The sequence below is a fragment of the Python bivittatus genome, unplaced genomic scaffold (genome assembly GCF_059951505.1).
Source record: "Python bivittatus isolate LINGU-HERP-01145 unplaced genomic scaffold, Pbiv_v1 ctg000690_np1212, whole genome shotgun sequence".
Taxonomy (NCBI): domain Eukaryota; kingdom Metazoa; phylum Chordata; class Lepidosauria; order Squamata; family Pythonidae; genus Python; species Python bivittatus.
The window spans coordinates 20874916-20898335 of record NW_028277096.1 but is presented as its reverse complement, the minus strand read 5'-3'; the positions used below and the strand labels follow the sequence as shown (position 1 = coordinate 20898335).

Here is a 23420-nt window from a genome sequence, read left to right as displayed (position 1 = left end):
TTTCTCAATTACCCAGCATGCGTCAGCAATAATGTCTTGTGTTCCTTGGCTTTTTCTAAAGCTTGCTTGACTATCTGGCATCTCCTTTTCCATGTAGGGCTCCAATCTGCATTGGATGATCCTAAGCATTATTTTGCTAGCAAGTGAAATTAAGGATATTATATGATAGTTTGTGCACACTGTTAAATCTCCTTTTTTTGGTATTGGAAGGTAGATTGACCTCTTCCAGTCACTTGCTTGTTCTCCAGATTGTTAGAACCTTTACTGATTCTTCTTCTGTTGCTTACCATATTTGAGTGGGTATTCCATCTGTTCCTTCCTGTAGCCTTCTGACTTGGTAATGACCAGAGTGCTAACTTTATCTTCTAGTACTAGAGGTTCTTGCAAGTAGGGAATGTCATCTAAGAAATCTAGGATGTTGACATGTCTACTATACAGTGTTTTTGTATACTCCTTCCATCTTTGTTTGACCCTGGATGGTCACTGCTAATCAGAATAGACAGTACTGGAAAAGATAGACTGATAGTTTGACCAGGGTCATGGCAGATGTGTCCCACAAATGTCTCTCAGTCAGAATGAAGTAATTCTTCATGCTGAATTTGGTCTAACTGGCAACGATAGTCAAAGAAGAAAAAAAATACATATCTTACTCAGTCTTTTGGATGTTGTGCACAGAATATCTTGTAGAGTAGCTTTGTTGGTCTGCGATTCTGCTTTGTACTTCTCTAGCCTTTTCATTTTGAAGGTGGTATAGCTCAGAGAGTAGAGCGCAGAGATCTTAATTTGTCTCAGAACATCTTCATGTAAAAGGATCTTGGTGCAACAGCTCTATAAAGGGAAGCAACTACCAATGAAAGAGGCAGTGCCCTGCTAAGTGGTCTGTCTCGGTGGATGGCAGAATCTAATTGTTTGTGGGCCTGTGCACAAGACCCTGTTCACATGCACTGCTGACTGCTGCCTTTTTCACAGCCTGAAGATGGAGCACCCAGTGTTGGAGAAGATGCAATGTCACTTTTCAACCCTTCAGTCAAACAAGGTAAAATTTCTTAGTTTTTAAAAATCATGTTTAAAAAATATGGCTCATGTTTAAAAATCTGTTTTTTAAAATCATGATCTGTAAAATCATGTTTTAAAAAACATGGCTCATGTTTAAAAATCTGTTTTTTAAAATCATGATCTGTAAAATCATGTTTTAAAAAACATGGCTCATGTTTAAAAATCTGTTTTTTAAAATCATGATCTGTAAAATCATGTTTTAAAAAACATGGCTCATGTTTAAAAATCTGTTAAGAGTAACAGAAATGCATTAGTTTATTTGACAGTAGATCCTGTAATGGAATTGCTACCTGCGGTTGAAATGCTGTCGTTCAGATAATGGTGAAGCTTTGGTCTTTCTCTTCGTTCAGCAATAGATGCTCAGCGTATTCCCCCTCACAATCGTACGGCATCAACTAGTTTGTTCCATGAAAATGACCTGGTTGTCTCCTACACTGACCTTGACAATCTCTTCAATTCTGATGAAGATGAGCTAACAGTAAGTAGCTTTTTAAGGTTTGTAACGTTATACTGGTATGATAGTGGTGATCTAGAAGCATGGCACAGAGTGACTGCAATATAGAATATACAATAGTGTACATTCTTATACAATAATGCCCATTTTTATTTTTGCAACCTCTGTGCCATTTCATATAATTCTCTAAATGAACTGTGTGTGTAAAACTAATGTTAACTTTTGCCTGTCTGCTGTGGCTTGTAGTGCAGTGTGTGCTGATATCTTTCCTGTTGTGTTATAAAGGTATTGTGTAGTTTGGGTAATAGTCAGTTCATGGATGAGGTACGGAGGTTACAGAGGGCAGTTTTCTGTTGCACAGCTCTGCAGCTGCAAGACTTTGTCTGGAAGGGGAAAACATTTTGGAAAAGGTTACTAAATTGTAAGCTGTCTTCTTTATGTTTGGATTCTTTCCCCATTTCTCAGCCTGGAAATGTTAATACGGATTCACAGATTTTTTGTTGTTGTTGTCATCTGTGTGTGTGTCACTGAATGACTTACTAAGTGATGTAAATACCATGGAAAGATACCTCATCAGATTATTTCAAAGGAAACAGTTTGTACAGTGAGTTTTTGTCTCAGTTGCTGAGAGTGACAGACATGCAGTTGGGCAAGCTTGTCCTTATGTCACTTTTCCTCAGTGAAGTCAGTGCTGCTGAGAAGAAACCATTCCCTTAAATGATCAATTGCTTCCGTTGACTTACTGCTTCAGTGGTATTGTACTCAGCGTCACGCTGCCCTCCCCACCTCTTAATAAATGAAATGTTGTGTGTGTGTGTGTGTGGGGGGTGCTGATGAATTTTCTCTCTGTTTTACCCTCACATTTAATGGCCATGTGGAAACAGTTACCCAGATGTTGTCAATGGAACATATGCAGATAATTGAAGCTTTTACTCTATGATGTGATTTGGACGGGATTCTGTTTTATTAGCTCAGCTGTTTGCTTGTATTTTAAAAAGATAGATAATTATTTTTCAATTCTTTTTTTATTTGTGCAGTGTTACAATTTGGAACTTATGCCATTGGGGCGTTTTTTCTTTCTTTCTTTCCTAGCCGGGATCTAAAAGAATACTGAATGGAACAGATGACAAATCTAGTTGCAAAGAGTCAAAAGCTGGAAACCTGGACCCATTGTCATGCATAAGTAAGTTGCTTTCTTCTATTTTCATAATATTTCTTGTGTTATCTCTGTGGTTTGATAATGAGAAACTTTATCATGGAAGTGTATACAGTACCAACTAAAATGAAAATGAAATAAAAATGTTCCAATTAGTTGGTACATGTAAAGTTTCTGGTAAAAATGCTGCTCTAGGAGAGGTTTCTCATATTGTTAGGAAATTAAGAAGGCTGCAGTTCACCTGAGCTGGAGGGCACCATGTTGGGGAAATCTGGCCCAGGTTATAAAGTACCGAAACACACAGAAAATAGACTTCTTAAACATCTAAGAAGTCGATTCTAATCTTAGATAAAGTGTTGCTGAACTGGCAAAGAACAATCAACAGATTCATATGGAGTGGGAAAAAAACAAGATTAAGATTCAAAATTTTGCAAGACTCAGAAGAAAGAGAAGGACTTGCATTTCCTAACCTTAAATTATATTATCGAGCAAGCTGTCTCTCAGGGATAACAGAATGGATAAAAATCTCCAGATAGCGGAATATCAATTATAAAAGTTGTTGTCTTAAGCAACGGACTTCAAGGTACTTATGGCACAAAGAAACAAAAGAAAAAAGAATTTGTTGGGACATATTATGAGACAAAGTTTTTAAAAATTTGGTATCTTTTGAGAATAAGGATAAGTCTGGTGATTTTACCATTAGCATCACCATCAAATGCTTTTTACTTAAAGCATAACTACAGCAGGTTTAGGTACATATGCTAATATGGTACATTCAGACTCAAAAAACAGACTAAGGACACAGCAAGATTTGTTAATGAAAATAGGAATTTACCATAGTTAATGTATTTACAAATTGTTGGAAGAATAACAAATAATAGTAAAATAATAATAAAATAATAAAAAAGACACAAGGACAAGCCCTGAGAAGGATGACAGGATTCAAAACACTTATACAGAGTCAAGATCATTTATTGGGATATATTTTTAAATTATTATCAAAATATGATATGGAGATGGAACGAATTAAAAATTGCATGATAAAGTGGATGCAAAACTTCAAGGAAGTAATTACAGGGGAACAATGGGAAGAGCTATGGAAAAATCAATAAAATTCACTCAAGCTACCATTTTAGGGAAAATGGATATAAAATGTTTTATAGATGGTATATAACTCCCATCAATGATTACCAAGATGGACAAATCATCTAATAATAAATGTTGGAAATGCCATAATAAAGAAGGAATATTTTATCACATGTGGTGATTGTGCAAAGAAACTCAAAGGTGTTTGGAAGGAAATACATCAAAATATTCAGAAATTTGGTCTGAAGCCACAAATATTCTTATTAGGAATACTTCCAGAATGTATAAATGAAAAGTATTATAATTTACTAAAATATATGGTGACAGCAGCAAGAATAAATATGGCACAATACTGGAAAAGTGAAATTTTGTCGATGATACAAGATTGGGAGACCAAAAGTGGAGAATAGACAGCAGTGGCAAAACTAACATTATAAAGAGTATATTTCCATAATAGAAGATTAACTAAAATTAAGCAGAAATGGCTCCCTTATGCATGACATACCACACAGCAAAGCAAATTTAGACCCTTAGAAAATGGTTTCTAGAGTTAAAAGAATAATTAAAAATGATATAATGGAATTATTTAAACAGATATAAGCAACAGTCTCCAATGTTTAACATGCAAAGCAAAGGACAAATATTTAAGTAGTGGTTAGTGGTTGGGGAAAAATGGAAGGGAAGGAGAGAAAGCTTCTTTCATAATGTTTTTATCGTGTTTCATTTTTGCTTTCTGTATCGTTATTGTTGATTTCTGTGCAATTTTTGGTTAAGCTCATGTAACAAATTTTTAAAAAAGAGATGGAGGCATTTCTCACATTTACTCTGGTGGTCCCAGTAGAGGTGAGAGAGTACTGTTGTGGGTTTGTGGAATCCGGCCTGCAGATTGGCTACATGTAACCTTTGGAAGACGTAGAAGCCCTGAAAAGGCCAATTCAAAAAATGTCTGTGCTTTGGCTTTGCAAAAATCTCTAGAAGATTTATATATCTTAATAGGCCTCTGGGCCCTTTAGACATGTGGATAAAGAGTAAAACATGCGGAATGGTAACTTCATGATAGATGAGAGCGACTTCAGTAGCCCGACATGTGGAAGGAGAAAGAAAATATTAAGAACCATCTTAAACTTGAATCTAAACCAGGTACAGCTGATCTTCATAAAATGTATCCCACACCACCATCCCTGGAGCAACACTTTATGGGGTTTTCTCCCATGAATATGAACAATAAGGAATATGGCAGCATGGACACCACCCCTGGAGGAACTATCCTAGAAGGAAATGGTGCTACTACTGGCATTCAGTTCAGGATTGAAGTGGATGAGGGATTCTGTAGTCCAAAACCTACAGAAATAAAGGTATGTGAGTTCCTCTGGATATCACAGTTCTTGAACTTTAGTTGTGTTGTTTAGTTTTATCTTAAAAAATGACAGAGGAGGACAGTTTAATAGCTTTCCGGTTTGTTTGTTTATTGGGCTTGTTAGAGATAATGCTTTTTCTGAATGGTATATTTCTCCTGAAAGAGCCAGCACTGTTCATTTTAATACTTTTTTATTTTGTTCTCGTGGGATTTATTTTGGTGTGCAGTGAAATGGGAACCCACATTTCGTTAGCTGTGGCAACAACTTGTTTGATGACCTGTTGACTTTCTCAGCCCAACATTCAACTTAAGCATTTACTTATATGTGTGTCTGTTTGTATCAGTTATCAGGTGAATGCATTTTGCATGGAGGAGATACTTTGGCAATGGGGAAAAACAGTCTTTGCCACTGTGGCCACAAATGATAACTTCCACATTATCTAAACTCAGATATGACCCACTTTTTCTTTCACTTTATCCTGTTTTTTCAGTAGCTTCATATCCAGGATGAGACAACTGAGCTTTGAAATAGACTGTTTAACATTTAAAATTTAAATCTATGAGTCTTTCTTTTTAAACTTTCCACATATAGCTCTTTTTTATGCTCTTCCTTGTTTGTGTTTCAGGATTATTCCTATGTTTATAAGCCTGAGAACAGTCAAGCTTTCATGGGATGTTCCATGTTTGCACCATTGAAGACTCTCCCAAGCCAGTGTCTCCCTGTGATCAGATTGCCGGAGGAGTGTGTTTATCGTCAGAGCTGGACCGTCGGCAAGCTGGATTTGCTTCCACCAGGACCCACAATGCCATTCATTAAAGAGGGGTAAGTGCTGCCTTGTGATGAGATAGTAAGAGGATTTTACTGAGTTTAAGGGAAAATTTCATATGCGTGTCCTGATAAATGGGTTAGCCCAAGAGCATGGCTAAGTTGTGTAGAATTCAGATGCATTTCAGCAGGGCTTAGATAGGAGAAAAATCACCCTAGGTTCGTTAAAAGTCCAGCATTCCTTTGAATAAAACAGTTTCCAAGTGATAACAAGACATTTGGAAAGTGTATTCTCTAAATAATGCACATTTATGTTAAACCATAATTTAACACTGCTTAGTTTTTTCTCCATTTAAACATTGTTATTAAAAAGGCTATTTAACAGGTGCACAATTTGACTCCAGTATAATGGTATCTTGAGGGCGCTTAATAGTATAAATTTAATTTTAATAAGCCATGAAGAATATTAAAAGTAAATACAAACCAGGGATTCCTCTATACTTCTGGTGGTCTGATAGTGCTGGGTATGTGGAGTGTATGTATGTGTGTGTCTGTATTTTTCCCTTTTATTTGTAGGGAAAAAATGCTTGTGAAAAAGATCCTTAATAAATTACGAGGTCTCCAATCAATGTTTGAGAGTGACTACTTCTTTTTAACAACAACCAGTGATAATATTTTTTTCTCTTATCAGAGTAGTGCACAAAGCGCTAAAGTACAGCATCACTGTAAAATTAAAGACATCCAAGAAAAAGCGAATGGAAAATATATATAGAAGCAATTTTAACACACACCAAGGAGATGTGGAATCATTGACATCATTGCACTGCTTCTATCTCCTTGCTGGTTACAATCTTTGTAATGATACCCTGATTATTATATGTGCCTTTGGTCTGAAGCATACTGCTTGAAAGCCTTGAATAAATTTTTTTCCCTTTCTTCTCTAGGGATGGGAGCACTATTGATCAAGAGTATGGCCCCGCCTACACTCCACAAACACATACACCTTTTGGTATGCCACCCAGCAGTGCCCCCCCAAGCAACAGTGGAGCAGGTATCCTTCCTTCACCTTCCACCCCTCGCTTTCCAACTCCTCGAACACCAAGGACACCTCGGACTCCCCGCGGGGCGGGTGGGCCAGCAAGTGCACAAGGCTCTGTCAAGTATGAGAATTCAGATTTGTATTCACCAGCTTCTACACCATCAACATGCAGACCTTTAAATTCTGTTGAGCCGGCGACTGTTCCTTCAATTCCTGAGGCACATAGCCTCTATGTGAACCTCATTCTGTCTGAATCAGTGATGAATCTCTTCAAAGACTGTAACTTTGACAGTTGTTGCATCTGTGTCTGCAACATGAACATCAAAGGTGCTGATGTTGGAGTTTACATTCCAGACCCAACACAGGAAGCCCAGTACAGGTGTACCTGTGGTTTCAGTGCAGTTATGAACCGAAAATTTGGCAGCAGCTCTGGATTGTTCCTTGAGGATGAGTTGGATATCTTAGGCCGCAACTCAGAATGTGGGAAAGAAGCAGAGAAGCGCTTTGAAGCCCTTCGCACGGGTTCTGTTGAGCAAAGTGGAGGTTTGAAGGAGTCAGACAGGCTTCCTGATGAGCTGATACTTTTGCTGCAAGACCAGTGCACCAACTTGTTTTCACCATTTGGAGCAGCAGATCAAGACCCCTTGCCCAAAGTTGGCGCTGCTGGCAATCTGGTGCGTGCTGAGGAAAGAGACTGTTGCTATGACTGCTATCTTGCATTGGAACATGGGCGCCAGTTTATGGACAACATGTCAGGAGGGAAGGTTGATGAAGCGCTTGTGAAAAGTACTTGTTTGCATCACTGGTCAAAACGAAATGGTAAGCACTTCAGTTTGCTGATAGATTAAAAGAATGTTTTTAATCATCCCATGTAAAACGTGGACTTAAAAGTGAATAGTGGATCGACAAGAAATGACAAATGATAACTTGCTTATCTGTCCTAATTATCTAGAACAGTGTTTCTCAACCTTGGGAGTGCAGGCTGGGGAATTGTGGGAGTTGAAGTCCGCCCATCTTAAAGTTGCCAAGGTTGAAAAACACTGATCTAGAATGACCTATTTGTCACTGTTCAGAGTTTGAGGATTTTGCTTTTAAGTGAATAGAGACAAGAACAGCAGGGAACCTACTATGGAGTATAGGAGGAACTTGTCTCAGATGGTAGGAGAGATATGAAAGGTTTAGCTAGATGTGGAATCATTTATACTTTTCAAATTTTAAAAAAAACAATATTTAATTTATTTATTAAATGGAATAAATATATTAAAATAGAAAGCCAGCCTGGTGTTATAAAGTTTTACCAGCACTGGGGAGACCTGGTTCAAATCCATCCCCAGCCACAAAAGCTCCCTGAGTGATTTGAGGCCAATCACTCTTTCTCAACCCAATTCAGCTCATGGAGTGATTATTGTGGGGGAACGTGGATGTCACCTTGAGCTCCTGAATGAAACGTGAGATATATATCTAATAAAATATTTATAAGCAGCCCTAAGTAATTCTTGGAGTGTGATAAAATCAATATGAAACAATAAAGTAAAACCTAATAAAAACAAATACAAGCTGATACTATCGCCAAATTGCAAAGCAAGTCAGAAAAAGAAATGATGAACACCTGGAGCAGAGCATAGGTGTGATTTGCTACTGATGTTCATGCCAACAATTTAGCGGTTGCATTCTGCAGCCTCTGTGTCATCAACAGCACACTGAACAATTACAGTCATCTGTGTCATCTCAGTGGGAAATTACCACTTCATAAGCAACAGTGGTCTAGTTCAGGAATGGTTAGAGCTGGTTAGCCTACTGAGTTGGAACCCCAGTGATAAAGAGGAATGTAGGAATGATATTGTAACATTACCCAAGGCGGAATGTTAATCAGCTTCAAGGTTTGGGACCCTTCATTCTGCAGAATCTCTGTGTCATTATGAGTTTGAGTTTACCAGACTGCGTTCAGTCCATTATAGCTTTGAGGAACTAGTTAAGCATTAGTTTGTATAGATACTGTATAGATTCTGATTAGCACGGTCTGAATAATGCTCTAAATTTGTAGCCATTGTTACTCAGAATGATGTAAGTCTTACGAAACAAAATGCTGCGTTAGAGAGCAATCCTAGCCCTCTCCAATCAACAGCCAAGGGGAAGCTGGGAGAGGGTTTTTTATTTGGAAGAAATTCCTGTGATGAGGCAGCAGGCCTGCAGTGGAGATCCTGATTTGATCCTGGAAATTTCCACAGGGATGTTTTTGACAGCTGTAGAGGCTGCCTTGTAGTCAGTCAGGGATGGTCTTGGGTTTGCTGGCTTAGATATTTGCCTCTCTGTCCCAACCTGTGGAAACTGACAGAGTTTTAGAAGCAGGTCATCACTACACGTCCTCGCAGTGTTACCAGAGTGAGTTAGCTTTAAATGGATTGAGGAGAGATAGGATAACACTCTACAGGTATCTGAAACAGCATCACACAGAAAAAGGCCAAGATCTGCTCCCTATAATTCTACAGGGTACAGAATAAGGGGTTTATGTTACAGGAAGGCATATTTCTCTTGAATATTAAGAAAACATTACTTACAAGAAGAGCTATTTGATAATGAAACCAGCTGTCCTTGAGATGTTGAGCTTTAAGTTAGAGTCCTTCATTTATTTGTTTGTTTGCTACCCTTGGGAAGAAGTTGAATTCTAAAGCTGAAAATGCCCCCTTCTTGCTCCTTAATGCTGCCTATCTTAAGTTAGCAAGGCCCGGCTAGAACTGTAGCTGTTAACAATTAAGGGCAGTGGTCAGTATTCAGCTTCCCAATTCATCTGAATTAACTTTTGTTCTTTCAGTTGTAGACGTGAGCATGCAGTGTTCTCAGGACGTACTTCGCATGCTGCTCTCGCTCCAACCAGTTCTTCAGGATGCAATTCAGAAAAAACGAACTGTTCGATCTTGGGGTGTACAAGGGCCTCTCACGTGGCAACAGTTTCATAAAATGGCTGGACGAGGCTCTTACGGTAAACGTTGCCTATGGAACATGACTTTCCTTTAATTGACTGGGTGCTGAGTGTTTGTTTTAAATCATCTTTAGTCTTTTGTTTATAGGGAAAAATAATTTTAAAAATAGTTTAAATGGTAGTTACAGACTATGGCAAGATATTGGACATGAAAACTGCCCAGGGTTGTGAGAATTGGAGGCATATAACTGTGATAAATACATTGAAGGAACTGGCCACAGGATTGTTAATGCTGTGTTGCCACCTCAGAATAAAATATAATCAACCATGCAGTGTTATTTCATATATTGTGGTGAAATCATAGTTTGCCCATCCAATAATTGCCTGCCTGATTCAGGCAAACCATAGTCATTTTCATTTTTTTTCTTCTTTTTATACCTGCCAAGCCCAAGCCATGAGGCGCATTGTGGCTAAAAGTAAATCTAGATTGCCTCGTTAGAACATTTTGGCAAATTTAGGTTTTGGCAATCAAATCAATGTATGGATGTCCGCAGAGGAGGTAAAGGAGGGTGTGTGCATTTCAGATGACATGTACAGGACAACGTCAGGCAAATGCCATGTCCTGCGTACTCGCTGCAGATGCTGGGACTCAAATTGGTCATGGCATTTGCGTTATGTCATTGTACGTGGCTGTTTTACTGCCATTGCCATTTGCTGCTGATGCTTCTGCTGGTAACTGTAGGGGTCTGAATCTGCAGCATGCTTCTGTGACCTTAGATTTGGGTGATTGAACTTTATATTTATTCCCCTTTGAGCTTGCTTGATTCAGGATCTCTCTTCTGGAGAAAAAGACTCCTTGCAGTCTGGGACATCGATTCCATTACTTGAACTGTTTTACTACTAAGTCTTCGTTGCGTTGTTTTCAGTTTCTGGGAGGGTTAGGCTAACTTGGTCAATATCAGAAGTGACCTAGGATTATATTCTTGGGAAAGGGGTGGATAGCAGCTTCAGTCTGTGATATCCTAGCTCCATTAGGACCTATGGGGAAAAAAACCCTGCTGTTCTCTTGTCCAGGAACTGATGAGTCTCCAGAACCACTGCCCATTCCAACTTTCTTGTTGGGGTACGATTATGACTTCTTGGTGCTGTCGCCTTTTGCCTTACCATATTGGGAGAGGCTGATGCTGGAACCCTATGGATCCCAGAGGGACATTGCCTACGTTGTGGTGTGTCCGGAGAATGAAGCTCTGCTGAATGGAGCGAAGACCTTCTTTCGGGACCTCACTGCAATATACGAGGTAAGGAATTTAAGGGCACTTTTGTGAGTTCTGGGGCACCTCCCCCAACCCCCACCCCAAATGATCGTTCATCAACTCTGCATTCCAGCTGTCACTAAAAAGTCCTGCAGGCCGTATCTGAACAAAGCAACTAAAATGGATGGCCGAGTGTGATAAAAGCTGCATCTGGGTTTTCTTATGAAGATGCCATCATGTGGTTAAATTTTGTACTGCCCTCCTGCAGTACAACTACAACCCTTGTAATTTTGGGTTGCTGAACTCTTTGTGTTTTCCAAAAGGCTGTTTAGTCCATGATTGCAAGGCTTCACCCCTTCTTCCCCTGGGTTATATATCTATATTTTAAAATGTTTTGAAGGCCTCCCTGTTAGCTTCTCCCCCAGCTTATTAGCTAGTCATGTTGTTAAAGCCTTTGGGCTCCACATAATAGTTACGCTATAGTGTTATTCCCAGGTTTGTTAAGGATGGGAGGGAAAAGTAGTTTGATTTGATCTTGTTTTACAGTGCTGTGCATGACACATGTTCTTACCTGTGGCATTAAATGGCATCTTAATGGTTGGGATCACGCAACTTCTTGATTTAGTGACCGAATTAACCTGTTTCCTGGGTTTGCCAAACACACTGGATTATAAACGAACCAGACAGGCTAAGTGTTTAAGTACTGTATGACAATAAAACAAACCAGCTTAGTCAAGCAAGCATAATATGGGGTGCCTGTGCAGCTGCTAGGGCTTCAAATGATCTAGTCAAGTATATTGTGTGAATCCAGCCAATGCATGCAGTGAAAAAGATTATGGCTTGCAAACGTTTAGCTTTTAAAAGTGTAATGAGATCACTGGTGTTTTTGTGGTATATATATTATATAATAATAGGCTATTGTTATAAGGTTGTATCCATAATACATGCGTTCAGATTTGAAAGTATATATACTCATAGCTGAAAGGCAAAATATATAGTGTACTACATCTTGTTCTATAAATGTGGTAACTCCTTAAAGATAATTTTTTAAATGATGTCATCTTTCCCTAATCTTATGCCCTTCAGACAAGTTCCAAAATTCCTAGAAAGTTGTCTGTGCGCTTCTGGGAATTGTTACCCCAATAAATCTGGAAAGCACCATATTATAATCTAAACTTTTGTGGAGTAGAATTTACTTCATTTGCATATTTTGAATTGGTGATGGCTTGTTTCATGATTACTCCATTGATCTTGAAAGATGTCAACATAATTTTCAGTGACTGAAAACCCCTTATGGAGGTTTTGCTGAAAAAAAGAGAAAAATGAACTTGTGATTTATAGGTTTGAAGATTAGAAAGGGTAGCTTATGAAAAGAAGGAAATTATGATGTAACCTTAGAGAGGGTGAAATATAAATGCATTTATAACTGCTGTCAAAAAGATCAGAAACTGCTTCTTTATAATCTTTTCCTTTCCTTTCCTTTCCTTTCCTTTCCTTTTCTTCTTTTCCTTTTCCTTTTCTTTCTTTTTTCTTCCTTTTTCTTTTTTCTTTTCTTTTTTACTTATTCACTATTCTTCCTTATTTTCTTTGTTTCTTTTCTACTATTTGTATTGTTTTTATCTTGTTAAAATTTTCTTCAATAAAGCTTATGTTAATTTTTATTAAAAGTATGTTAAAAAAATATAATTTTGAATGTTTGATACAATATCCTAACATGACTTTTTGTGGGATTATCATGACTTTCTAACATACCTTTGGACTAAATTATATCCTGCCAAAGGGACATTTAGTCAAAGAGAGCTGTGGTATGTCTACTCAGATTCACATTTACCATGCATGCCAATGAAGGACAAAATGTAAAAAGTAATGAAATATAATTTGAGTGTGAGAGAGAAAGCACTTTACATTAGAAACTATAATTTTTGAACCTAAATTACAACAATAGGATGTGATGCTTTATCTCAATTGCAGAGGTTACTCAAAAACAAGCAGAGAGTCACTCCGCAGTGAGATGGGCGGTGACAAATTTGAAATATAAATAAATAAATGAAAAGAATGGCCTTCGACTGCTGCCAGAGCAAACTGGTACTTTTAGATTAACCTCATTTGTTTGTTTGACCACCTGCATTCCAACTTCTGGCATTCCTTGATGAGAGCAATAAAGGACCAAGGTTTTGGTGAAGACTTAATTAGCAGAAATGCCTGCTTATTCAATATTCTGCGGCAATTTTATATTCCCTGTAAAGTGGGTTAGGATGACTTTGTGCTAGCAGGTTGGGCTTTTGAGTGCACTTGCTAGAATCAGTCCCCAGTGCTTGGCATTCACTGTGCTTCCCTCCTGCCTGTATTGTTTTGCAGTCCTGCAAACTTGGCTTGCATCGGCCCATCTGCAAACGGCTGCCAGACGGGATCATGAGAGTGGGATCCGCTGCTTCAAACAAACTCTCCGAGAAGTCTGTTGCCGAGTGGTTCTCTCAGACAGCTCCTGCCAACAAGGAATCATTTTCTAGACTCAAACTCTACGCTCAAGTCTGCAGATACGATTTGGGTATGGTTTCTACCCCGCCCCTTCTTTCCTAAAGTGATACTGAAAAATACGAGTACTTGGAACAACGTTGTGAAGATTTTATGATACCGGCATTCGAAAGTGCAAACTCATCCCTGCACTTGGGTGTGCGGTGTATCCCTCTGAAATCTTGGGCAAATTATTCATGTTGACACACCTCTTCTGTGTGTGACTTTTATAGCGGCATTATTGAGAATGGCAATGGGCTGCTAGTCAGATGTGGAAAAAACTGCATTGCCATCTTGTGTCCAGAACGTAACTTGCAACTACGAGAGTGATATTTCACTACAGCTTAAGAGCTTTAGAAGTCCTTTTGATTTCCAGCTGCATGTCTGTTTTTCCATATCTTGCATGCCTGCCACAAAAACGCAAAGCTTTGCAGAGCATTTGGGGCTGTGTACCAAGGTGTACAGGTAGCTCATGGGGAACGCTGGTGGGTTTTGCAGCTCACAGTTATAGGGGGAAAAACGGATGGGGTTGGCTAAGCGCTCCTTCAAGAAATGGTATCAGTTCTGGAAACTGCTTTTTCTTCCCTGCAACCTAAATTTTCAAGCACCCTCAGTTTGGTAGATATTTAACTTAAATGAATGCAGATGACACCCCAGCGTTTCCAGTGAATCGGCAGGAGCAAACCCACTGATTTCTGTGTGCCTTTTTCTGTTTCAAGGTCCTTATCTTGCTACACAGCCATTGGACAATTCCTTGCTCTCTCAGTCCAGCCTAGCTCCTCCCACCAGCCATCCTGCTTCCACTCAGCCTCAGATCGCAGGCAGCGCTGCTCCATCATCCACCCCTTCGTCTGCCACCAGCAACGCCGTAACGATGACTTCGAGCAGCGCCATCACTTCTGCTGCTACCACTGCCAGCTCCACCTTGACCACAACTGCTGCTTCATCCTCTTCTTCCAGCCTGGGCAGCGGGATGTCGGCCAACAAGCCTTCTTCGTTTCCACCTTTTGGCAGCATGAACAATACGGCGCCTTCCTCCCTCTCCACGCAGCCCGCAGCAGTCCAGAACGGGCAGGCTGGGATGCAGCACCAACAGCAAGCAGCGGGGATAACTGGGGAAGTCTTGTCTGCCCCAGCGCAGCCACATCCAGAGGTTTCAGAAAGGTAATGTTTCATGCAAACTTTTTTTGCGCATTGATTTTAAAACTTAGGTACGTCCTAACTTTTCTCTAAGGAGCCCAGAGTTCTACACGTGTGGTTTTCTCCCTGCTCCCAGTTTTATGATCATGATACAGCCCTGAGCGGTGACTGGCTTAGCTTTGCCAAGCGCTCTTCATGACCCAAAAGGACTTTGAGCCTGAATGTTTGATTGTAGCCTGACTCTTCAATGCCGACTCCGAGCGCCTTGCCTATCCTTAAAATACGCTCAACAGTGGGAGATTTTAAACATCAGCTCTACTGTGGCTACGCACTTCTGCAACTGTGTTCATCTTGCCCTTCTGAGCCACGTTGCCTGTGTAGAAGAGCAGATATGTGTGAGATATATAAAGTGTGAAAATAAGTGAATAGCGTACTATCCATTGCTTTTTGGGTTTCTTATTTCCTGAGGGTGTCCTCCTTAACGCCCACTGTTCAGTGAATCCTTAGGTTGGATTTATCAGTCCCCTCATTTGTTCAGGGTTCCTAAATATGGCCTCCTAGCATTTGGCTCTCCACTAAACTGCCTAAGAACCTGCACTGAAGAATGAGGAGTAACCCCAGGGCATGTGGAGGCGGTGCTCTTTTTTTCTATGTGTAATTCTCATCCTTTGCTGATGTATTTACCAGGACTGAAAAGTGCCAAGGGTGTGAAGTCTCAAGAAGCACTAAATTGGGAGGAGGGGATTGTCCCTAATGTGTCAGGATAAAAGATGGTGTCACTTAGGCTGCCCAGGTGGGATATATGGAGTGGGTGAGGTGGGATGTGGGGCAGGCTTGCCTTCCTCCCCTCTGCACAGTGGACTGATTGTCTGGAAGAGGAGAAGATTTAAATACTCAGCTTAAATACTCAACATTGGAGGTTTGGGGCCTCTGTCTCCTAGGTGGGAGGAGCAGAAGTTAGCCCTGTTGGATGGCAAGTGTTACGTAGAAATTTATTTCGTACAAGAGAGAAACTGTCTGCAGCTCACAGCAGTTCTGTCTGCAATCTCCTCCAGCACTATGGAACGGGACAGAGTTGGAATCCCCACAGATGGCGATTCACACGCTGTCACCTACCCGCCTGCCATTGTTGTTTACATCGTCGATCCTTTCACATACGAAAAGAAAGAGGAGAGCAGCTCCTCAAACGTGTGGACTCTTGGACTTCTCCGCTGCTTTCTAGAAATGATCCAAAATCTTCCTCCTAACATTAGAAACATCGTTGCTGTTCAGGTAAGCTTCTGAAATAGAATGCTAAAGCCAACTTGACCTCCAGGGCCTTTGCATAACAGCCCTTTGGAGCATTGGTGCCTTGTTGTGACCAGTTTCTTCCCAGTCCTGGACTAGTGTGGAATTATTTGCCTTGAAGGGTGGGTAGGGAACTGGTGCCTCTTTCTAGATGTTGTGGGACCCAATCAGCCAGCATGGGCATTGAGAAGGGGTGATGGGAGGTACAGTCCAGAAACTTTGGAAGGTTCCAGATTCCTCTGTATCTCTGTATTTATTTGTTTATTTTATTTATCAAATGTGTCACCGCCCATCTCGTTGAAATGACTTATTTCCTGCACAGATTTCTACAGTATTTGGTAGTCAAAATAAAGCACATAGATTAAATACTTGTGTAATTTTGCATTGAGAGTCAGTTTGATGTAGTGGTTAAGGCATTAGGCTAGAAACCGGGAGACCATGAGTACTAGTCCTGCCTTAGGCACGAAGCCAGCTCGGTGATGTTGGGCCAGTCACTCTCCCTCAGCCCTGGGAAGGAGGCAATGGCAAACCACTTCTGAAAAACCTTGCCAAAAAAACCTGCAGGGACTAGTCCAGGCAATCACTAGGAGTCAACAATGACTTGAAGTCAGCAAATGTATTGCACTGGGACTAGGGCAAGGCCTTCTGTTTTGGTTTGTTCTTCTGAGACATTCTTACTCTGCCAGGCACAGGGGTGCCCCTTGATCTCCAGGCAGCTCCCCTTTCCTTCTTCCAAGACCTGGGTAGGTGAGCAGGTTTGCCACTAGAAGAGGTAGGTGGCAGTGACACTCCTGTTATTCATGCTAGCTAGGGCTTCCTTTGCATTGGAATGGGGTATATTGGCTGTGCCAACTTTGATTGGAGTACTAGCAAAGGGGGAAGCGTTTTGGTTCTGGCAGATGTCTGCTCTGCTGGGCTTTCCTTCCCAGCCTCCTTCAGCTTTTCAGTTACACATTTCAGGATGTTTGCATGAGAAAATCAACAGACAAAACAGTCTCAGTTACACAGAAAGTCAGTACGACCTGCAAAAGTCTCTTTTCCGCTGTTTTGTTATTTATTGTTTAATGGGCTTATGCTCCGTAAAATTACAGGAAATATTTAGAGGTCTTGTGTGAAAGCCATCTACTTGCAACCATCAGGTTTTATAGTCATGTTTGTTTATTTTTTGGGGCCAGAAAAAAAAAAGTTTGGTGACCAAAGGCAGATCTTACCTTAATTTTTAGTCTTAGGAATGGTCTTAACAGAGAAAAAGAAACTTACCAAGTTCTAATAGGATGTCTGTATGTATTAATTTCACACTTTCTCTCTTTTTTAATGGCACTGAAGTCATAGTCATATTCAGTATGCCCAGATTAATAGATATTCTCTCTCTCCCTCTCTCTCTCTCTTGTGCTTAGCTTGTTCCCTGTCAATATCTGTTGCAACCTGTCAAGAATGAAGACAGACAGATCTACACCCAGCACTTGAAATCGCTGGCATTTTCAGCCTTCACACAGTGCCGAAGACCACTCCCAACATCAACCAACGTGAAAACATTAACAGGGTTTGGCCCAGGCTTAGCTGTGGAAATGGCACTCAAAAGTCCTGATGTGAGTACTGCAAATGGGAGAACAAGGTGAAATTCTAGTAGAGTTTTGAGAAATACTAGCTGAATAAAATGAGTCCTGAAACCAGGGTGGTTCCAGGGTGCGAGTGTCCCTTGCTCTCACTGGGAAGGATCTGGAGGAGCTTCTGAAACCTGCACTGTAATTTGTAGAAGAAAAGAAACAGCAGGCATTTTCCTGTAGTTTCTTTTCCCATGTATCTGCTCAGCTAAAATGATGTTCTGCTTCACCTCAAAACTTCCTGTCTTTGCAACAAGATTGGAGTATTAGAATTATGGTCTATTTATTCCTGGGCCCTAAGTTTTACTGTGGTTATCTGCCAATTCAGCTGCTTTTTGTGCACAGTTGGGAGGGGCTGTGGAATTGATGATAGATATGATTAATGTATTTATGAAAAGAGAAGGTGGGTAAAATTGGTGTGGGGGAGACACAATTCTGCTTTTTAAAAATATGGCTTGTTACCGTAAAACAAATGTAATGTTTCAAATATTCTGTTTTTTTTTCTGTGTGTGTGCTTTGCAGAGACCAGAGTGTATTAAACTATATGCTCCTCCTTTCATACTGGCTCCTGTCAAAGACAAACAGACTGAGCTGGGAGAAACTTTTGGCGAGGCTGGGCAGAAATACAATGTGCTTTTTGTGGGCTATTGCCTGTCCCATGATCAAAGGTGGCTTCTCGCATCATGCACAGATCTGTATGGAGAACTTTTGGAAACATGCATCATAAATATTGATGTACCAAACAGGTACACCTATATCATCTCTTGTTGTGTTGTATGTTTTAGATTGCAAGCCAAATGGGAGAGGATGGCCTTTTAAGATATTCTAGAAGCCAGTTTTAACTGAAGAATAAGATTGTTACGTTGCAAGTAAGGGAGGTACAGAGTTCTCTTGGAACTTGTTTCTACAAATGATCTACTAAAGGCACATGTGTTCTCTCTGTCCCTCTCCAGTTCATTTTTCTCGTCTTTTAGGAAACCCCCCCCCCACTATAAATTCTTCTCTTCCAGAAATCTTATCTCATTTTTATGCTGTATTTGTATTAGTTTGGGAGTTTTTACGCTGATACATTTTACTCATAATTGATAAGTGGTTGGGGTTTTGATTGAGATTATTTTTTATTTGCTAACTGCTTTGGAAACCTTTCATTTTAAAAAAGTAGCATGGAGAGTAGGAATACCATCATTTTTGCAAGGGAGGCTGCACTTTCATTTTTTGCCCTCTTAAATAATTAAATGAGAGGAACAAGTTCAGAAATGTTTCAAATTTGAAACATTTGCAAACTTTAGAAAAGATACAACAAATGTACTATTTGATTATGTAGCGTGCCAAACTGTTCTTTGGGGGGCAACAGAGGGGGGCATGGGCAATTATATTTACTGAAGAACTTTTGTTTCTAAATAGAGCTCGTAGGAAAAAGGGATCTGCTCGCAGACTTGGTCTTCAGAAACTCTGGGAGTGGTGCTTGGGTCTCGTCCAGATGAGTTCTGTGCCATGGAGAGTTGTAATAGGACGTCTTGGAAGAATCGGTCACGGGGAACTGAAAGGTATTGTGGAAACCTGTCTTGAAATGGCAAGTTGAAATGGCAGTTTTACATGTAAATTGTCTAAACATACTGTACCTGCTCTATAACTTTTATTTTTTTAGTCTTAACATCTGTATGCTACCCTTCAAACCATATTTTCAAGGGCACCTTCCAACGCTGTATTTTGCAGAAGACAATTCCTGGCTTGTGGACGACTCCATGGAGAATAGAGTAGCTCTTGAGAATTGGGGTTTGATTGGTGGCCCGAATTATCCTGGGTCTTGTTTTGTTAATTGGTTGGACCTATATAGGCCAACTTTTTCAGCTAATGAGCATCCTTTTTGGTAAATAATTCTCACATGTTTTCCTTTTCGCTTTTCAGACTACAAGGCTGAAAATAACAAATGGGCACTCTAACTGGTTGCAGTTTGAGTGGTGGGAAACTCCTTTTACTCATATCTTTAAAACCCTCCACAATGACTACTTCTACCTCTGGCAGGCTTTCTGGAAGGCTGTGAAAGCCATGTCCCAGATGGTCAACCACCCTGTTTTCTTTGTAGATTGGAGCTGTTTGCTGAGTCGCCGAAATCTGCAGTCTCTTAGCAAGAGGCTCAAAGATATGTGCAGGATGTGTGGGATATCTGCGGCTGATTCCCCCAGCATCCTTAGTGCTTGCTTAGTGGCAATGGAACCTCAAGGATCTTTTGTCATCATGCCAGGTATTTATGAAGTACTTTTCATCCTCTGCAAACGCCTGCGAAGGGGAGTATTGACAGGATTGATACCAGTAGTAATTCTCCTCTGTCCTTCTCTTTCTAAAGATTCGGTGTCAACTGGCTCGGTGTTTGGGCGCAGCACCACCCTAAATATGCAGACATCGCAGCTCAATACCCCACAGGACACTTCGTGCACTCATATACTCGTGTTCCCCACCTCTGCCTCTGTGCAGCTAGCACCATCCACCTACACCACTGAAACCGGTTTGGAACTGGCCTTTAATACGAACAATGGTTTGTGTGTGTGTGTGCGCGTGTGCGTGTGCATGCGTGTGTGTGTGGTTATGTTCAAGTATTTAATTAATAGAAAAGTGAGAGCTGTTGGTTAAGATGTAACTGCTTTATTGGATCATATGTGGAACCATGCCTATCACCTCCCAACAGCATACAAACTCTTTCGCTGCTAGTCCCTTTCCGTTTCCCTTCCTTCTTCTGATGTCACTAGCTTCAGGACTCTCAAACTTCACTCTCCAAAAGTACAGGTAGTCCTCACCAACTGCAATTGGGACCATTGGCAACTCCATTGCTGAGTAGTGCGATCATTAAGTGAAATGTCACATGACCATGCCAATTTGCAATGTCAGTTCTGGCTGTGGTCATTAAGCAAATCACTGCAGGTCGTTAAGCGCAATGTCATGTGGCTGCGACTTGTGACCTCCTGCTGGCTTCCCCATTGACTTTGCCTGTTGGAAGTTGGCTGTGAAGGTCGCAAATGGCGATCCAATAACTGTGGGATGCTGTGACCATCATAAATGCACCCGCATCGAGTGACCATGGGGTTGCTGCACCAACTTTGAGGACTGGTCATAAGTCTCCTTTTTCAGCACCATTGTAACCTCAAATGGTCACTGAATGAGTGGTCGGTAAGTCAGGACTACCTATACACAGCTCTACTTATTCTGGTTGCTTTGTAGAAGTCCTTCATTGTAACAAAGCAAACTTTCTATTTACTTTGCAGAAACCACACTGATTACTTTCGATCTTATGCCAACCTCAACTGAAAATTTTGCTTGAAATGTAATAGACTATTCACAGAGTGATTAAAGAGAATATGCACAGCCAGTTCTTTGCAGTTTGAAACAAATACAATAAATTGAAAAAAGACAGATTTGTGAAGTGTCAAACATGGGTAGACTTAATAGCTGATTCATTTGCTATGCTACCCAATGAATATCCTGGCTGCATAATAGTTTAGTCCCTTCCCTGAAATATTACCATTTAGTGGGATCTAGGAAGTGGGCCTTTTCTGTGGCTGCCCCTATCTTATGGAACACCCCCCCCCCCCCCCAGCAATCCAGCAGGTCCCCACCCTCTTAGCCTTCTGAAGGGCCATTGAAACCTGGCTCTTTACCCAGGCACTGGAGTAGAATGGTAGAGCCTGTGGAGGAGGGTTGTTAGGGCACCCTGGAGATTGATTAAGGTGCCAGGTTTTTAGTTTTTGTTATATGGTTTTTACAGTTGTATTATTGTTGTGAGCTGCCCAGAGTTATTTCAAGATGGGTGGCCATATAGATCAAATCAAATATCATCAAATCAATAAGCAAATTCACAATTATTTGGTCTTATATTGTATGTATGTGTGTGTGTTTTCTTTTTTAAAGCATATGAGTTGCTACCCTTGGTCAACGGTTCTTTTCTATTTCTGTGGATCTCTTTCAAGATGGAGCAGATGGGATGGGAATCTTTGATTTGCTGGACACTGGAGATGACCTGGACCCCGATATCATAAACATCCTTCCTGCATCCCCAACAGGATCCCCTGTACACTCACCAGGTTCCCACTTCACCCATGGAGGCGATATGGGCAAGGTAACTTTGCATAGGAAAATGGTTTTTTTTTTAAAAAAAAAAAACTGATTGAAATTGTTTCTTGGATACAGTGATTCCTCCAAAATACTTAAATGCTTCTGCAACCAATGCTTACAGGTTCATGATGATGATGATAGTGATAATGCTTCGCAGGGTGATCAGCTGATTCTACAAAACTATAGTTTGTCACAATACAGTATGTGTCAGAGCTAATCTTGGAAAAGCTAAATAGGGTTCTACCTGGTAAGCTCTTGGATGGGAGAGCTCCAGGCCTGTAGACTATTCTGGGAGTCAAAAAACAGAATCTTGGAAGAAGACAAAACTTCCATATTGTTGTCAAGAAGACAGCAGGGACATGCCAGTCTAGTCACCAGGAATTAAGTGCAATTTGAAAGAAATATTACTTCCAGTGTGATCACCCTTAGAATATACTACTCAGTTCTAGTTGTAGCATGTTACAGGGAACATGTAGAGCAGTAGATGGTGGCAAAAATAGCAACCAAAATTATCAGGAGGCTGAGCTATCCTTCTTCACATGGAAATATTACAGTAGCCTTTAGAAAAAAGGGTAAATAAGGGGAAGTGTGATACACGTTTATGGAATTATGCATGGTAAGGATATATTAATATAAACACAGACATACCACCCACTAAGTAGTTTGCAAAAAGATAAACAGAAAAAATATTAAAATATATATATAACTCCACATCAACATCAGCAGAATAAAAAGTTGGCAATCCAGTGCTGTACAGTCAAACAAGAATACTAATAATTAGTCACCAAGTGCCTGCTGAAACAAAACCGTTTTCATGGCTGTTCGGAAAGCAAATTAGGAGGTTGCTTGGTATATCTCTGGGGGTAAAATCATCCATAAGAAGGTGGTTGCGGCTTCCGGTGTGAGTCATGGCTGACTGAAGACGTCTCTGCAAACGAGCAGAGACTATGACCGCTGTGAAAAATGAAAGACTGACGTGTACACCAGTCCTTTGAATCTCTCTGGAGAAGGAGAGATCTGGAGATTGCCCATGAGTGCTCTGAATGGCAGCTCCTCGCGAGGAGACTGTAACACAGTGGTCTCCTGCGGGTGTGAGTGCCAGGAGCCAAGGGTGATGACATCTTTGCTCTCAGCAGTGGCGGAGCCTTTCATAAGGACACTAAGCGAGCCAAACTTTCTAATCACTTTCAGAAATGTTCAAGTTTAACCACTTGATGGATATTAGAGACCTTGAAAACAGTGAGCTTAATTTGACACCTGGTGAGTTTTACCACCTTTGGATTTAAGAAATGTTAAACAGAGTCTTAAGAATTTAAAATAATATATAATTGGCAAAAAGCAAAAAAAAAAAAAATTGATTTAAGAAAGTTTTAAATGGATTGAGAGACCAGAGAGATTTGTAATATTGGTTATTTTTGCTGTAAGATTTGAAAAGCAAGTATATAATCAAATAATATACTCATGGGAAACGACTGAAGCAGAACTAAATCCATATTAGGAACTGAAGCTTGATGAGGGTTGCACCTGGACACTAGAGGGAACTAAAGGACCAGGCAGAAAAGCTGACTATAACTTTTTCTTATTTTAAAGAGTTTTTTACATGAGCTGAAATATTAGTAACTAATATCTCAGAAATGATACAGATTTCAATGGATAAACTTTTAGAAGATGACGAGACAAA

At 40.3% G+C, this 23420-nt stretch overlaps 1 protein-coding gene across 2 annotated transcripts in view; it reads left to right on the top strand.

Moving 5' to 3' along the window:
* The window catches only part of MED13 (mediator complex subunit 13), a 117459-nt gene that overhangs the window by 88722 nt on the left and 5317 nt on the right, over positions 1-23420 (top strand). The window contains exons 11-27 of one of the 2 annotated variants that reach the window (XM_088152573.1): positions 970-1036; positions 1407-1534; positions 2603-2693; positions 4893-5107; positions 5736-5932; positions 6820-7733; positions 9727-9894; positions 10909-11132; positions 13446-13635; positions 14321-14765; positions 15797-16013; positions 17426-17617; positions 18155-18378; positions 19037-19179; positions 19719-19877; positions 19980-20138; positions 21595-21743. In XM_088152573.1, coding sequence (XP_088008699.1) covers positions 970-1036; positions 1407-1534; positions 2603-2693; positions 4893-5107; positions 5736-5932; positions 6820-7733; positions 9727-9894; positions 10909-11132; positions 13446-13635; positions 14321-14765; positions 15797-16013; positions 17426-17617; positions 18155-18378; positions 19037-19179; positions 19719-19877; positions 19980-20138; positions 21595-21743 — 3882 coding nt within the window. Of the gene's footprint in view, positions 1-969; positions 1037-1406; positions 1535-2602; positions 2694-4892; positions 5108-5735; positions 5933-6819; positions 7734-9726; positions 9895-10908; positions 11133-13445; positions 13636-14320; positions 14766-15796; positions 16014-17425; positions 17618-18154; positions 18379-19036; positions 19180-19718; positions 19878-19979; positions 20169-21594; positions 21744-23420 lie in introns of both variants that reach the window. The other variant, XM_088152571.1, reaches the window with a different exon arrangement.